The sequence below is a fragment of the Phalacrocorax carbo genome, chromosome 1, assembly GCF_963921805.1.
Source record: "Phalacrocorax carbo chromosome 1, bPhaCar2.1, whole genome shotgun sequence".
In the NCBI taxonomy this organism is placed as follows: domain Eukaryota; kingdom Metazoa; phylum Chordata; class Aves; order Suliformes; family Phalacrocoracidae; genus Phalacrocorax; species Phalacrocorax carbo.
The window spans coordinates 193290240-193306824 of record NC_087513.1 but is presented as its reverse complement, the minus strand read 5'-3'; the positions used below and the strand labels follow the sequence as shown (position 1 = coordinate 193306824).

General features: G+C 36.2%; 1 protein-coding gene across 3 annotated transcripts in view; it reads right to left on the bottom strand.

The window, feature by feature from the left end:
* The window catches only part of N4BP2L2 (NEDD4 binding protein 2 like 2), a 55947-nt gene that overhangs the window by 38053 nt on the left and 1309 nt on the right, over positions 1-16585 (bottom strand). For all 3 annotated transcript variants that reach the window (XM_064441044.1, XM_064441045.1, XM_064441046.1), the window contains exons 2-3: positions 13920-15361; positions 4719-4843 (exon numbers count right to left, since the gene is read on the bottom strand). In XM_064441044.1, the coding sequence (XP_064297114.1) occupies positions 4719-4843; positions 13920-15361 (1567 nt within the window). The remainder of the gene's footprint in view (positions 1-4718; positions 4844-13919; positions 15362-16585) is intronic.

Below are 16585 nucleotides of genomic sequence, written 5' to 3'. Positions count from 1 at the left end.
CTCCAATAAAATGCTAAGAAATAGATGATCTTCACAGAAAGACATCACTTATCTGAAATATTTCTGAGATCCATTAAAAAAAAGTTAACAACCATGCTGTCTCCGCTTGAATAATGTTTGAACTCACTAGCCAATTTCTACCAAAACCAAAAGAGGGCAGAAGCTTCAGGAATAAAAAGCTGCTTCTGAGTTCTACAGAACAGCAACTGGCACATCCAAATTAGCATCTCTATTGATGGAAAGACAGACAGAGCACAGCCATGATGCAATTTGTTTGGCAGGACACTTACGCAGTAGCACGCTTTTAACTTTGGACCAGCAAGAGTATACTGCTCCTTACCCAGCAGAAGCATCCTAGAGATTACAATGCACAACTGAGAATGGTTGGAGGAGCTCAGCGGACAAAACATGCAAATCTTTTGGCTTCCTCAGACTCATCAGCTCCACAGCACAGAAAGCATTTTACTGTTACCATAATGCCTAAAATGGTATCTCTTCATAAGCCCAAGACTGCTTCAGTCTTGATAAATCAGATATGCATCTATCTTAATGCCTTAAAAAAAAATAAATAAAAAAAAAAAAATCGCAAAACCACTTTTTCTGAGCACATCTAGAGAGCATGATTATAACATTCAGCTTCTACCTAATGCTACTCAGAAGGCTTACCCAAGGAAGTGAAAAACGCAAGTTCTGTTCCCTTATCAGCCTGATATCCACCTCCATTTTATACAGACTGGGACAGCAGTTAAGCTATTCTTACCAGAAATGTACTCCTGCAGAGGAGAGTACCAAGAGAGTGTACTCAAATATCCCACTTTTGAGACAAATGGGCTACCTTAATTTTCATTGTTTTAACTTCCTTCACCTTTTTATTTTGAAAGCAAGACCTCTGCCATTCTTTGCAGAAAGGGATACAACTTTTGAATCTTTAGAAAAGAACTACTTTGTGCATGAATTAGTAAATGGGGTTTTTTTGCAGCCTGAAATTAAGCCAGATGGAGATTTCCAACTTAAGATTATCACATTCATGAAGATGATTCCTCAACTACTACAACTACTCCAAAGCATCTTACAATTCAAAGTAAGGCTTTTATAAAATCTATTCCTCAGCTTCTTCGTGCCTGAGTTAATGAGTAAAAACATAACAATAACTCCTTATCTATTTCACAGAAACATTGGGAAGATTAATTAAATTTTAAAAAAATAAAAGATCAATTGCTCTGATGCTACACATTGAAGCCAGGAAAAAAAAAGTATTTTTCGTTAGTTCTAAGCAGTACTAGCAACGTGAGCCACAAATACATCAAGAATTTCCCATTTCAACGTTCTTGCAGGAAAAGAACAAGGATTCAGTCCTTCTTTTAAAAGACAGAAAGGGTGCAAAAGCCAGAAAAAAAAAAGGCATTATGGTTGCAAAGCAAAACTCTGAACCTTAGGAAATACCTGATTTAAGGCTGGGTGTGCATCAAATATAGGGCATATGTACTACCGTACTGTCCTTAAATACGCCTTTGTGCACTATTTCCTCCCATATACTCCCACCTCTTTCAGCATGTGATGTACTTGTTCTGTTGTTGAATCAGGGGTATGTAATTGTAAGGTACATAATGAGTGAGTCAAGATGACTGCAAAGGAAGAAGGGTCATCTTGAACTTCATCCCACCTCTTTCCAAGTGGCCACTACCTTGCGCAATCTTCATTTTCTGGCTGCCCAGTTTCAAAAGATACAGGTACCATTTACAGAAGTTGTATGAACTCATCTGAATACGAAGGCAGTGAAAATTTATTCTGAATATATGAAGTTTAATTACTACTACATACCCTGAAGAAAATATCTAAATTGCTAAATTTGGCATCCAAAGATAGGAAGATGCTTTTAGCAGCTGTGCCTTAGCTTGCCAATGAAAAATTCAGAATATACCACCACCAGTGCTCACAGGAAAGTTAAGATGATTAACTAGATGAAAGAACTGATATATCTGAAGGCCAAAATACTAAAAAAAAAACCACTCATACAAAAAAGTTTCCAGGGGAACTAATTATGTTCCATTAAACAAAGTTAAAATAGTATTAATTAAATGAAAAGTGAGATCCACAATGAGTGCAAGGATTGAAAAAAATACATCTGCTGAATACCTGCCCATTTAGCGAACACTGCTCAATCTGTACACTGAATGAAGCAGGATCTGAAGGAAGAAAAACCCTAAGTTATTGGAGAGAACTAGATATTTATCTTGATGGAAATCAGTCCATACAATGGGAAGAACTTCAATGAGCAGGCTGGGAAGTAACTTTGTAGATGGAAGGGAGGAAAAAAGCAAAGATAAAATACATTTCAACAGAGCACGAAGAATGAATGGAAAAAGCTATTACGAAAAAAAAAATACTGCCCTGATTTCATTAACCTGGCACAAATGATCTTTCTGAAACACAAATCTAGGAAAGAAAACTGGTGGGCTATAGAAACAAGGGAAAAAAAACCTGAAATATGCATTTCAGCAAAGATTTTAAAAGGTAGCAAGAGAATAAGCCAATTTTGTAATGAAGATAATGGGACCATCATCAATTTTAAAAAAGCTTCTGAAGAAGCTTTTATAGCTTTTTATATTATAGCTACAACCCACATTCCATGATTTTGTTTTAATTAAGGATCTAAGTGTTAAGCGTGCTGATATAACTTAGTTTTGTTTAAAAGTAAAAAAGTTACTAACTAATTATTAGTCACTGTCAAAACCAAATCAAACAAAACCAGAGTTTTAAAAGCAGATAAAGCCCAACTCAACCTGTCAAGTCAACAATGTTAAAAACACATCAAAGGCAGCCAAACGTTCCAGTAGAAGTGGCAGGATGAACTAAGACAGGAGACACTTATCAAAGCCACAAAAGTGAACTTAAAGGGCCTAAACCCCTATAAGAGTGACACTAATTTCACAATTAAAGTCACAGTGGCAAATTAATTCTAGTATTTCCTAATATTTGTGTACTTGACCTTACAACCTCCACATTAAATGTGTATGTGCTTTAGAATCAAGGGTATGTAACTTACTGTCTTATAAATATTTGAGTTTGAAATTCTGTTCATCTGTGCTGTAATTAAGTAAATTAATTTTTTCCCCTAATGGGTCTGACTTGTAACTATTTTTTTTCTCTCCTATTTACTGTATTATAGTTTCACTCCCTCCCCAAAAATGGGGGAAAGATTATTTTAACAGAATAATTTTCTCACTTATAAAGAAAGTAAATTTTTGCCTTCTACATAATTCTGACATGAGGACTATAAAGCTTTAGTTAATATGTTGTCATATGAATATTAACAAATACATAAATAACTTATGCAGCTGATGTAATCTATATGAAACTAACCTAGACCTACTCATCAGACAAGAATCCCAACTATCAGGATTACTATTCCTCTGAAGTTCTTATTTCATTTGTTCAAAGGATCCACACACAAATGAAACCAAGAGCTTATGAAGTACGTCAAGTCAGAGGGCTCTATCTAGTCAAATCAGGAGCTAAGAATTGAGTATAACTTCAATCCGAAGCTATTCTGGCAAATGTTTCACAGTGTGGGTGTTCTATACAGCACAGCACAGCTGTTCTTGTTCTTGCTATCAAAATCACTGAATAACTAAATTATATACTATTCTGGTTATCAAAAATGCTGTATAAGTAATACAGAACTAGAGAGATCTTAAGGTCTAGTCAGAAACAGCCAGAAGTCATTATCAAGTGAGAACTGTTTGGTTGTCTTATAATTGTGAGGTCTTGAGCCCTCTCACCCATAAACTACTACCTTATGAACTCTTCTGCTCCTAGGCTCCTGCTGGAAACTTCATTCAAAGTATTTATTACCTCTGCACTCCAACCTCAAAAGTGTTCTTTATAACTGATATTCTAATGATTGCTCTAAAAAATTCCTTCACTGTTCATACAGAAATGTTCCCTGATGTATCACGGATTTTGCGTTAGGGTGAGGAGGGGAGGAAAGGGGAGAATATTTTTTTCCCTTGGCCCTCTGTATGTTTTGATGCAAAGTAGTCCTCTAGAGAGGAAGGAAGCTTCTGCTTGAGACACTACAGCACAGACAGTAATCTGCATGCACAAGCAATGGAGTTGGTCAGTTTGTTCAGTTTCGGGCAGACCAAAGAAGTAATGAGATCCTTAGAAAACTGCTACAGAAAGAGAAAGAATCTGTCTGCTACACTTCTGACCCCAGGTACATACCTCCTCACCAATTAAACCCAAACCTTGAACACTGCTAGGTGTGAAGAAAGATGACATATTAAAGCTGTTAATCTACACAAGTGAACTAAAATCTTCCCTCAGAAAAACTCTCCCCTAAGTTTTGGATGGACCTCAGATCAGGAAAGATACTGGAAGAAATAGGATACTCTGCTGTTGCCAGCATTAAAAAGGTTCAATTCTGCCATCAAGATACTAGTATCAAATGTAGCAAATCAGCAGGTCACAGCACAAAGCAGTGAGATTTTCTATTTTTAACTCTGAAGCTTCTATAATTTCAAATGTAATGTGTATATATACACGTTAATTAAAATATAAAGAATACTTTAAATGTATACTTCTATATACCCTATACTAAAATATATATATACACTCCTTTTCATATAGACTATTAACACACATGCACTGTATGCTATAGTTCTACTTCCTAAATACAAGCATAATTTAATAGGATTCCTCTTATGCATTCAAACCTCTCTTCTGGTTCCAGTCATGTGCATCACCAAGCTGAGCAGCATTATATGTATATCCATCTTGTTGACGAAAATAATCATCAGTGCTGAATACAATGCCATCATGACCTTGGCCAAGCAGAATACTGTTAAACAAAGGGAAACGCAAAATATTTTAACTTTTGTTTTTCAGATAGAAAAAGACACAGATGAAAAAATATAGCTAATACAAATTTAACTGTGCCCTATTTCTGAACTTCTTGCGAACTTCAAACACTTTTACAGAAGTACACTTATATGTATTACCAATAATTCTAATCCAAAGTAAAGCAATACATTTGCCCACTTTCTACTATTTCTGTATTTGTTGTTTTTTCTTCTCCACCCCCAAGAAATGTCTGCATCTAAGTTATGGTTATATTGCAGTAAGTTCTAAGTACCTCATAGTAATTTAACATATTTGCTAACATTTTCCATATCGATTCTCATTTGGAATAATCTCTAGAAACCAATATGATCATGAGGAATCTGGATGCAGCTGAGAAATGGACGGGATGTTGAAATCCTTTTCAGCACCTTAAATTCTCAAAATGCCCTTTTCTGACCTTTGCCCTTGCTGCATGCATGTACAATGTGTGTCAACCAGGAACAACAAAAGAAAACTACTGATGTTTACAGCAATTTCCTTACTTTCAGGAAAAAGTAAAAGATCACAATAAACTTTCAAGATTGTTCTACTAATGAAAGTCACGATGGCAGAAGTGTGTCCATATTCTTTCAAGATCCTATACTCTTCTATTCCAGTTCTATGTCTTCTCCCCGAATCCTGGCAACAGCCTTAATTGCCTCTATTTTCTCATCAACTCTGGCGCCCGCTGGATCCTTTTATCTTTTTTTTTTTTTTCCTGGATTACTTTTCTGAAGCTGTAGCAATTGAGCCTATTTTTAAACAGGCTCCAAAAGGTGATACATTAAAAGTGGTCAACTGTCAATGGAGACCTCCCCTGGCTGAGCAGCACATCTTGCAGAACCGTAGTTTCAGTCTAACCGATGACAAGAAATTTAAGATAGGATTTTTCATATCTCATTTTCTAACAGGTAATTATATTGTTTTTCCCTATCATTTATACTTTAGTGCTAACAAGGTGACAGGAAAGCCAAGCGTTTTACTATCCCTGCAAGGATTACTTCAAATCAGGAAAAAACCAATCACTTCTCAAACCACTTAAACCTCTTGATTAGAGTGTTTTAGCTTGTTTTCCTAAAGCAATGCCTTTCCATGGCAACTTCTGGACATACAGACCAATTTCAACAAAACCTGACAGAATATTAACTCAAAAACACTATGAATTTTCACAGTGGGTGGAGTGTGGCGTGGGAGAACAGACAAACCAAAGCAAAACAAATTTGTAAACAAATGTATAAAATGCAGAAATTCAAATTAGAATCCATAAAGATAAAAAAGAGAAAAAGACTGCAATGCTAATTTCACATTTACCCAGTCTTTTAGGCCTGTCATTTTCAAGCAACATAAATATTCTACTGGCTAGTTTACATCATTTGTAGGCCAGAATAAATTGCATTACATTCTGCTTCTTACACAGCTAACATTAGAGATTACAGGAGAAACTGAAATATCCTTTAACAAACAATAAAAGACACTGTGGAGATGTCAATGTGTGTAAAAAGGGGAACTTGAAGAGACACAGTTGCAGTGTTTACTGTTAACATGTTGATTTTTACTCTATGTTGTAATGTTTTATATTACTGATAATATGTTTATTAATTGGAGAAGTTATTGTAATGGGTGATGTAAAAATGAATATGACAAAAATCCATTAAGCTTTTCTAGAATTCTGTAATTGCATTGTCATGAAATGCTACAGTCAAACCTCCTAGAGCATCATAGAGCTGACTTTTGGATTTAACTAAAACACACCCTACATGTTGTCCAGGCACGCCAACAAATACCTGTGAGTCAAAGAAACTGATTAAAGCAAAGTTACAAGGCATAATTAACTGCTGGTTGATCAATAACATCAGAATCTCCGTCAAATCAAATCTACATTAATCCATGCCAGTGAGCAATCTCCATTCTGCCAAATGTAAACTTTATTTTCAGAAAGACCTTGGAAATTGGTGTTTAAAGGAAAACCTTGTAGAACTGAGACAACAGTACAATTCTCTTTAAAGTCCGATCTACAGAATAAGCGTGATTACAAAACCTCCTTGACTATTTTTGTTTTCTAAAGTATATTTAAATTTGAAAAAAGAAAACAGACAGTTAGTGCCACAGAGAATTTATAGCCCATTGCAACACTCAGATATCACTGTCCTATAGAAATGTAGGCAATTATTCCAGCTCAGAGATGGGCAATGTACCCAAGGACTACAAACACCAAACTGCACCAGCAGTATGTGGGATGCACTACTGCTGCAGTGGCAAGAACAGAAAAGAACTGGCCAAATCTCAAATAAGGTAGTAGAACAAATATATGTTACCTACCTTTCCTATACACACCTGCAGGAAGAGCTACTGAAGTTTAATTCCTACACAAGGAATTTGTTATGTTTTTTGACCTGTCACCAACAACAGACCTGTTATGGATCATAGTTTAAAAGACTGGGACACTGTATTACATATTAACTTACATTCCTACACACTTATTGTCCCACAACTATGTTGTTGGTTATTTTTGTTTTTAAAATACAGAGATCTGTAACAGCAAAATTCAGATTACTGAGGACCAGAAGAAACTACTAATGATGCAACTGTCAAATAACATGATCAAAGCTGCATACAAGCTGTTTCTTCCTTCTTGCTCTTTCTCCCTTTTCCAGAGTATTAAGGTTACCTCCGGATAAACAGCAAAGCTATTTCAGAAAGCAGAGCACGATACACCAAAAGTACAGCCACTTTTTTTTGGATATCGTTCAATAATTATTTTTGTTAGAGCCTATGTCTTTTAATAGGATGTGTGTTACACTGGTTTTGGAGAGCACAAAAGGATTCAAAGCCTATTTTTGTTCTAGAGTAGATAAAACAGTGCCAGTAAATCATACACCACACACAATAACATTTTTTTAATATCTATTCCTTTCTTGCATAAAATATTTAACAGGATTTCAACATGGCACAATTGTCTTATTTACAGTGTGCTACATTTGCCAATTAATAATGCTAGAAAAACTGGATCCACCTTCCACACTTACTTTTTGTGTGCTGCATGTATATACACACATCTTAGAGTAAGGACTATCTGCCTTGATAAGAGAGATAACAAATAATAACTGGGATTCTTCTACTAGCTGAGTAGATAAACACACCTCTACAGCTCCTAGGAGTCTGACCATCAGGTTTCTGTAGGAATATATATGAACTGAGGAATCAACACCAATGGGATTAATGGGGAATTAATTTTTATTTTTATTTCTAGGAACTGGCTCTGTTTGCTCAGTGTTCTGGAAAGCAATTCACTTAAATTCTTCTGTTGTATCTTCTGAGCATCATTAGTTGTAGCAATGAAGAAACACAACAAGGGTTGAAGAATCTTACAAATCCACCAACAAGGTTTATTCTTGATTTATTTTGTTATTATTCCTTGAGGTTCAGAGTACACCACAATTTATTTATGAACCTGTATAACTGATATAACAGATTCAATAAACTATGTTTGCAAGAATTTGGGAAGGCAAAGTGATTACCAAAGAGGCCAGAGAACAGAACCCTTATCCCATCCACAACACTCAAGTTATCATGAAGTAATGAGTTTACAAGCTGAAACTTCAATTATTACAGCAATGATCATAGCCTGTTTCTAAATTGTGAAATCAAATAATAATGTTTTAAAAGCCTGACAATCATCTCTTTCAGAATTCATAGTATCTAAACTTGTAAAATTTAAAACACAAACATACTTGTCAATGTCATATGAAGTAATTCAGATATTTCTAACATGTATTTGGAAATAACATTTATCCCAGGCTCATGAACTATGAAACAGAAACAACAAAAAGCAGATTTATGCAAAGAAAGCATCATTACTATCTAAGCCCACACAGAGATGATATTCTACTTTTGAGAGATGGAGAAAGAAAAAAAGTAAGAGAAATACATTTCTAATAAGAGAGTCAAATTACAGATCAGTCAGCATGAATATGTGCATACGCCTGAAATAAGCAGCAGTATTATCCAACTGCTGTAATCCAGCTTTTTCACCCTAAACCTTCCCCACAGTTGAACATCCAGCTTTGAACATAGTAGGACAAGGAAATTAAAGCAGATATAAAAATTAAAGCAGTTCACCTACTTTTTCCAGACATGCTATCTGATGTTACAGAAGATACTAGCTCAATGTACAACACTCATCTTGAAACCAAAATACTCATTTTAACTAGTTATCAAACTAATATACGTTTTTTCCAGTGCACACACACGCATGCACAAGTGCTGCCTTAATTTTTCTTCAAAACTAAAATGGTCCTCGAACCTGCATTCTGGTTAGCCTACTTCAACAGATGATTGTATAATAAAGAAGATATCTTTGAATCTAATAAGTCACCTTTTAAAAATAGCTAACATATCCCAGATGAGGAAAAAACAGACAATAACTAAATATAATTTTAAAATCTGTAGTATTACTAAGCAACATAAATGCTACTTAAAAGCATTGCTTGTAACACTGTTTAAAGAAATACATAACTAGAAACAACAGCACAACTGTTTCTACATTCAGCTATAAATACTAGCTCTAACTCTTCCATTCAGAAGATTGAGCTCCCAAGAGGAATGGCTAGGTAAAGGTAAAGATATCTGTCTTTCTATACTTCTGACAATGGATTTAGTTCAAAAGGTACTTCTTAAATGACACAAATATTTGTTCTTTCAACCTCATTAGCCTCCTTTTTATTCAAATTCACATTCAGATATTTATGGAGGAGGTTCAGTAGCAAAATATCCTAAACATCCAAGTCTGTTTTCTCATAACCTTTTCCAGCATTATAAGATCACATTATCATCTACTTCTAATTTTAGCAAGTTTTTGTAACTTGGGCTAAGGATGTCATTGCTGGGTATCTGTCTGGCCAAATTGCTTTAGAAATTTTCTAAATAAATGGTCAATCACTTACAAAACCAAAGAAGAAATAAATTTTTATCATGTTTCATTTTTCCAAGCTTTTCCTCGAGAAACTTTGGATTGAGGAAGTGAAATCTGGCAAAGTACATGCATTTGTTTTTCCTGCAAAATTTTTTGTAATTCTAACCAAGCTGTAGGACTTTCAAACATCATGTGCACAAAAAACAGTAGTGAAAAGTGCTCGTTTTTGTACAAAGTAGAACAGAAAATGCAAAGTAAACAAGAAAGTGCAGTAAACCCATTCCTGAACAGGGCATTCTTGTAGTGGCAGGAAGCTCATCCAGTATCAATACTACATTGTAAGAACACATTTCTCCCAACACAATCTTAAGAGTGGCAAGAGAAGGAACAAAATTGGCCAAAAATAAGAAGGTCATAGGAAGCATAGTGGTACAAACACTGGAACAAGCAACTTGGTACTGGCAGTACAGACAGGAAATAAGGACAAGGGAAAGAGTGATGTGCAAGGAAGAAATTGGTACAGCAAAGCTGGGAATGAGATAATACCACCACCTGAAACAGGGACAAGATGAACCTGGGAAGGAAGGGGTGGGGGAGAAGAAGGAACTGAGAAATCAGCTTAGAATTTAGCAGCAGACATGGAGCTAGTAAGCACAGACCAAAAGCCATGGTTGGATAGCAACAGGAAAACAAAACTGGAAATAGACAGATAAGGAGAGAGGAACTTGAATAAGCCTCAGTAGGCTGGGATTTGCCTCAGGTCAGGCAAACACAGAAAATAAATTGAGGAGATGAGGGGAGCTCCCCGATGACCAGGAAACCACTAATGTTGTACACGTATTTAAGGCAAGTAAAGACAAGGACCCAAGGAATTAAAGGCTGCTAAACCTCACCTAACCTCAGGTCCTGGAAAGACAATGGAGTGCATCCTCTTGGAAACTATTTCCAAACATGTGAAGGAAATGAAAGTAATCAGGAAGAGTCAATGTGGGTTTTGCAACAGACAAATCATTCTTTACTGACCAGAATGCACTCTCTAATGAAACAATGGCCTTTGTGGATGAGGACAGTGATGAATGTACCATACTTAGAAATTATCGAGGCTCCTGACATCATACAGGAGTACAGCAAGGGATGATAGCAGGACCAATTTTTTTAGTATCTTCATCGTTAACCTGGATGATGAGGCAGAGAACTTGCAGATGACACCAAATTAGTAGTGATGCCTAACACACTGAACAGTAGGGCTTCCATCCAGAAGGACATCAAGAAACTTGAGCACCAGGCTAAGCAAAACATAATGAAGCTCAACAAGGAGAAGTGCAAAGTTCTGCAACTGGTGAAAAAGAAACCTAAGGATCAGTACAGGATGGAAAGCGACTGGTTGAGCAGCTCTGCTGAGGAGGATCTGAGGATTACAGTGGACATCAAACTGGAGATGAGCTCTCGTCTCTCCATGGTGTGCTCCCATCAAACAAAGAGCAAACCATATTAGAGAAAAAGTGGCCAGCAGAGCCAGCAGACACTCTACCTGGGTTTGTGTGTCAGTTCTGAAATGCTGTCCCCCATTTGGGGCTTCCCTGTTCAAATGACATGCTGAAAACCATGAAAAGATTGAACAGACAGCTACCAAGATGGCTAAGGACATACAACCTCTGAGGAGAGGTTAACAGCAGCTGGGCTTGTTTAGTCTGGCAATGAAGACAGTAAAAGGCCATCTGATATCAGCCTGTTACAGTGAATAAGCCTATCCCTTTACCTGAAGGGAAACTGCAAAGATGATGAGCCAGATTCTACCAGGTAACAGTACATAGTAAAACACAGGAGAACATGGGCAAGTTATGGCTTGGGAACTTCAGTCTGGAGATTAGGAAGAACTTCTGTACTTGGAGGGTAGTACTGCACCAGAAAAGTTTAGAGAGACTGTGGAATCTCTGTACTTGTAGGTTTTTCAAGATCAGGCTAGACAAAGGCACAGCTGATCTGTTCCAGTGATAGTGACCGACCTGAATGAAAGCAGAATGATGGACCAGTTGACCTCCAGAAGCCTCTTCCAAAAAACATGCCCATGATTCCAAGCCATTGGGATAGAAGAGTCAAAACAAAACACAGACTTCAGTGGAAGATTCAGGACAGACATGGGTCAAGTTTGGAAGCAGGAGAAAAAATGCCTGTACTTACAAACCCTCACTTTGCATAAAACACAGATAGGAATTCAAGATTCCTCGGTCTCACTACTGCTCTGCTGTCATTTCATACTTGGGAAACCCACTTGCAGGATGCCTCTCATTCCCTTCTAGTGCTGATCCACACAGATTACGTAAATTTCCTGCTTTTCCTTCACAGTCATTTTGCTAGCAGAAAGGGTAGAGGTTTCTCTGCAGGTGCTAAAGGTGCCAAGCCGTCGTCTACTCATATGCCATATCAGAAGACTGTATTTCCTGTCCTAGTCTACACTGCAGAAGCCTATGATGTTACACACAAACACAGTTAACGTATATTAAGGATAAGATCTAATTAATAATGCATAGATTTTCTTCATTGACAGAAGACATTAGTTCTGGGCTTCTCCCCCACCATCGCCAGGTACCTGAGACCTGATTACATGGGAATTAACAATTACAACCAAGCTTTGAACATATGAAACTGCATATAATTGAATACACTGAAAAACAACTCCCACACAGTTCAAATTCTGCACCCAAATTTGGTGACTATTCTTAACCTTGATCTCATAGTGCCCTCTTTCCCATGTTTAAATGAAATTAGTAATTGATCTTACTAGCAAGAGATGAAAAAAGCAAGAATATGTTTTCATAAAAACCTGAAGATATTTAAAATCTTTCAGATAATACATATAACATTTGGAGAAAGAATCTAAGACAATTCAGCACACAAAACATGGGAAACAAACTATTCTACTCTATTCTATTAGATATTTTAGCATTAAGTATTATCCAATTCCTGCACAGAATGAGGCAGCATTTTTTCCACAGGATTATTTTCTTTTAAATTTCCTGCATTGCTTTCATATGTTAAAGAAATTATTGTAATGATACTGACACATGCTCATGCAGCTTCAGAAATGCAGGTTTGCAAAATAGAGCACTCAGTAACTAGAAAATGTTATAGTTAAAATTATACAAATATGTAAGCTAAAAATTTTTAAAAGGTATTTTCTTATGATATGGAGATCACAGACTCCTAACTATCAGGGGAAAAACCAAACAGAAAGGTTATTCCTCTATACATAAACCAAGGAATAATATGATCACTCTATCTATTTAATAGACTCTTAGCATACAACAGAAGATAACCAGAGAAGACATCCTATGTGTAATGTACAGTTTCTGCATGAAGCTCAATCAGTTACTGTATCAGTAACGTTTATTTTTTTGTATTCAAGAGAAACCTATTTTCACTTAACGCAGATAGTGTCTGTGCTCTATGTCAACTCATGCTTTTTAAACTAGGCCAAAAAACCCCAGTGAAGATCCAAACTGGAGGTGGTACTTGCTTTTAACTTGTCAGACTTCAAGTGCATTTTTAAGGGAAAATAATACTTCCCTTGTGTGTTGTTCACAAATAAACAGAGAAGTTGACAGACCACAGCATGAAAAAAAGGGAATGAGATTATGCCTAGTTGCATCAACACACCAAAAACAAATTAAGAATTTTCAGAGTAGCAAAATTCTTCTAATGGTCTTTGAGGATTTTTACATGGGCATAAAAAGAAGTACTTCTGGTTCGGTTAAATTAATGCTGCTAGATTTGACAGAAGATTTTTTTTTTAATGAAAGAGTTTAAGAATACAAGAGGCAGATCATTACGTACTAGTACACCTGAAAGTTTCAGAATAAGAGATTACACAATTTAATGCTTACAAAACATTTTATATTTAACATAAAACAGCTCCTGTTCATCAAAACTCCAAAGAATACCAAAAAACCCCGAATTTTTCAATATTTACTGTCCTATGACCTCAATAAGTAAAAATTACTGCATTTTAATAGCTTAATTTACAAATACCGAAGTTTGCCAAGTGCTTACAGATACTTTTTTTAAGAATTTTTTTAAAAAAATTTATTTGAATAAGATTCCCAAGCTTTAAGTCTTTACTTACCGAGAAAGTGTTGATTTCCCTGAACCAGGTAGGCCTCTTAAGATGAGGAGCAATTTCTGTGAACAAACGAATCTTTCTTCAGGTAACTGCAAGGAAGAAAAGCTGTGCACTCCTGTATTGTCAACTTTTGGATCCTTCCAACACTCTTCTCTGGTTTCACAGAAACCATTACTGTGGAGTCCATTCTGGTCATTATTCCCATTTCTGAAGACCTGAGTAGTATGGATATCAATATGACCAGCATAGTTGCTACTTTGATCAAGCAATGGACCATGGCTGTTGATATCAGTATTTCCATGGTAACCATGATAATTTTTGTAAGAAAGTTCAGCATTCTGAGAAGGGACAGCATTTGGGTTTTGTGGTGGGGAATTAAGTATCTGAAAATGTGACTGATGGTTGAATCTAGGAGGAAGAGGTCCCTGAGGTACTATGAAAGACTCTGTTGACTGCCAAGCAGGTCTGAATTCAGGCACTGAGTAGTTCTGATATCTAGAATCTTCTTGTCCATCAAAGGTATTTTCAGTTTTCCAGCTGCTTGCTTCCACAACAAATTGCTGCGCATCACTTGTTTTCTGACTGTTCTGTTCCCCAAAGAAACACTGTCCATCCTCATAAAATGGTTGTGGGCTGCCCAACATCACACATTGATAATCCTCTTGTGAGGTTTGACTACAGTTATATGGAGAGTATTGTTCCTGAGAAGTTTCAGTTTCTTTCTTTTGAAAATTAGTATCTAAATTTTCATTTTCCAGCTGGTGAATTTCTTTATAGAACTGGTCTAGTTCATCATCTATTTCTGGTACAGCAGAAGAAACAGCCTGCATCTTCTTTGCCTCCTTTCTTTTAGATCTGTCTTCATGCAATTCATTTTCATCTCCCTCACTGCTTCTACACTCATTGCAACCGCCAGATTTGTCCTGTTTGTTACTTTCAGCAGGCTTGTAAATTGGCCCGATAAATTCTTTGCTTGTAAAAAATTCTTCATCTGATGCATTTCTATTTACTGAGAATGATGTGCTGCTATTTCTAATATTATCTCCACCAGCACTATTTGTAATAAAAGGGCCTTTCTTTTCTTCAACTTTAGTGTCATTTATTGATGCAGATGGAGGATTTACATTCTGTATGGTTTCTGGATCAGTTGGCTGACTAAGCACTAGATTACATTCAGGGAGCACTTCATGCAGTGCTCCCAAGACACCAAGAGGTGTTTTCTCGCGCTTCTGCATTTCATGTTGTCCTTGGCTATCTGAGGCATAGACTGGTATTAAATCATTTGATGCTTTCTCAGTGTCTACTTCCTCTTGAACACCTTGGTTATCATCATTGGAGAGTTTCTCGTAAGCCCCTTCTGTTGACTTCATTTTTTTAGAACATGGTTCAATTGTGATTTCATCCTGACACTCCAAGAGCCTTACTCTACTTTCAGCATGAAGCATCTTAGAAAAAAAGTAATATATTATCAGCATGCAAATTTTTAAAGTAAAGTATAAAAAAGCAGAAGCTATTCAGGCCTATAATATACATCCTCAGACCCTCCACAGTCACAACTAAAATGTACTCAACCAGAAGAAAAGCAGACATCACTTTCTGGAAGTCTTGTTTAAACAAAATTGCCACATTATTGCACATCTTTAGCAAAATAGTACATTAGTGCTACACCAGTCTAGCAGTCACATTTTATGATATATCTTAAATAATATACAAATCATGGTTTTTAAATGTGAATATTTGAAAAATGGATTACAACAACCGCTATTCTCTGCTGACCTATGTTGATCTGCCAATTGTTGTAAATCTATTTTACAGCACAGACATGTGCCAATTTCCAATGCACAAACTGATGCCTGACATCACTACTAATATGACCAAGAAAAACGTAAATACTTCACTCACAAGGATTATTTTCTGTGACACGAACTGAACTCAACTAATTCATTTAACACCAATCAAACAGATGCTGGATGGCATTTATAATTTGGTACTAGTCAAATAAGACTTAAATCTGCAATCTGTTATTATGTTTCTGATTTTGAAACAACTAGAGACCTTTGTTAGGGACCAAGATCACTTGGTTGCATGTTTTCTAAAAATAAACACAGAAAAAGCAGTCCCTGCCCCAAACAGATGGCAATCTAAGAATGAGCCAGTAAATTCCAGAAAGATTCAGAGACGAGAGCAATTAAAACCAAAGCAAGATGGCAGTGACCACCATGACATGCGGTCACGCCATTATCAATCTAACTATTAGTTGCAATTACTTGGCTTTTCCTTTGTATTCAGGAGGTCTAAATAGAACACAATAAAAAGCAACAGTCATTTTATTATAAGTCAAGGGCCAAACAGTTTCTTCAGCAACCCCCCCCCCACCCCCAAAAAAACAAATGCAGTACCAAACAAGATAGAATTTTTCCTACTAGAGGGTTTCTTCTACTGTTTCCTGTGAACATTTCAACTTTCTAGAAGTAAATTATTAATAAAATGTCACACGCTCTTCACTCTGGACAAGAAATGAAGTTTTTTTTTTTCTTTATCTGAAATCGATCTGTAGATAGTACTAAGGGAAGATTTGTAAGTGACAGTTATCACCTCATGTTCACTTGCAAAACTGATGAGAAAAGGTGTTATTCTGTACACTTTCTCATCTACTATCCAAAGGAAGA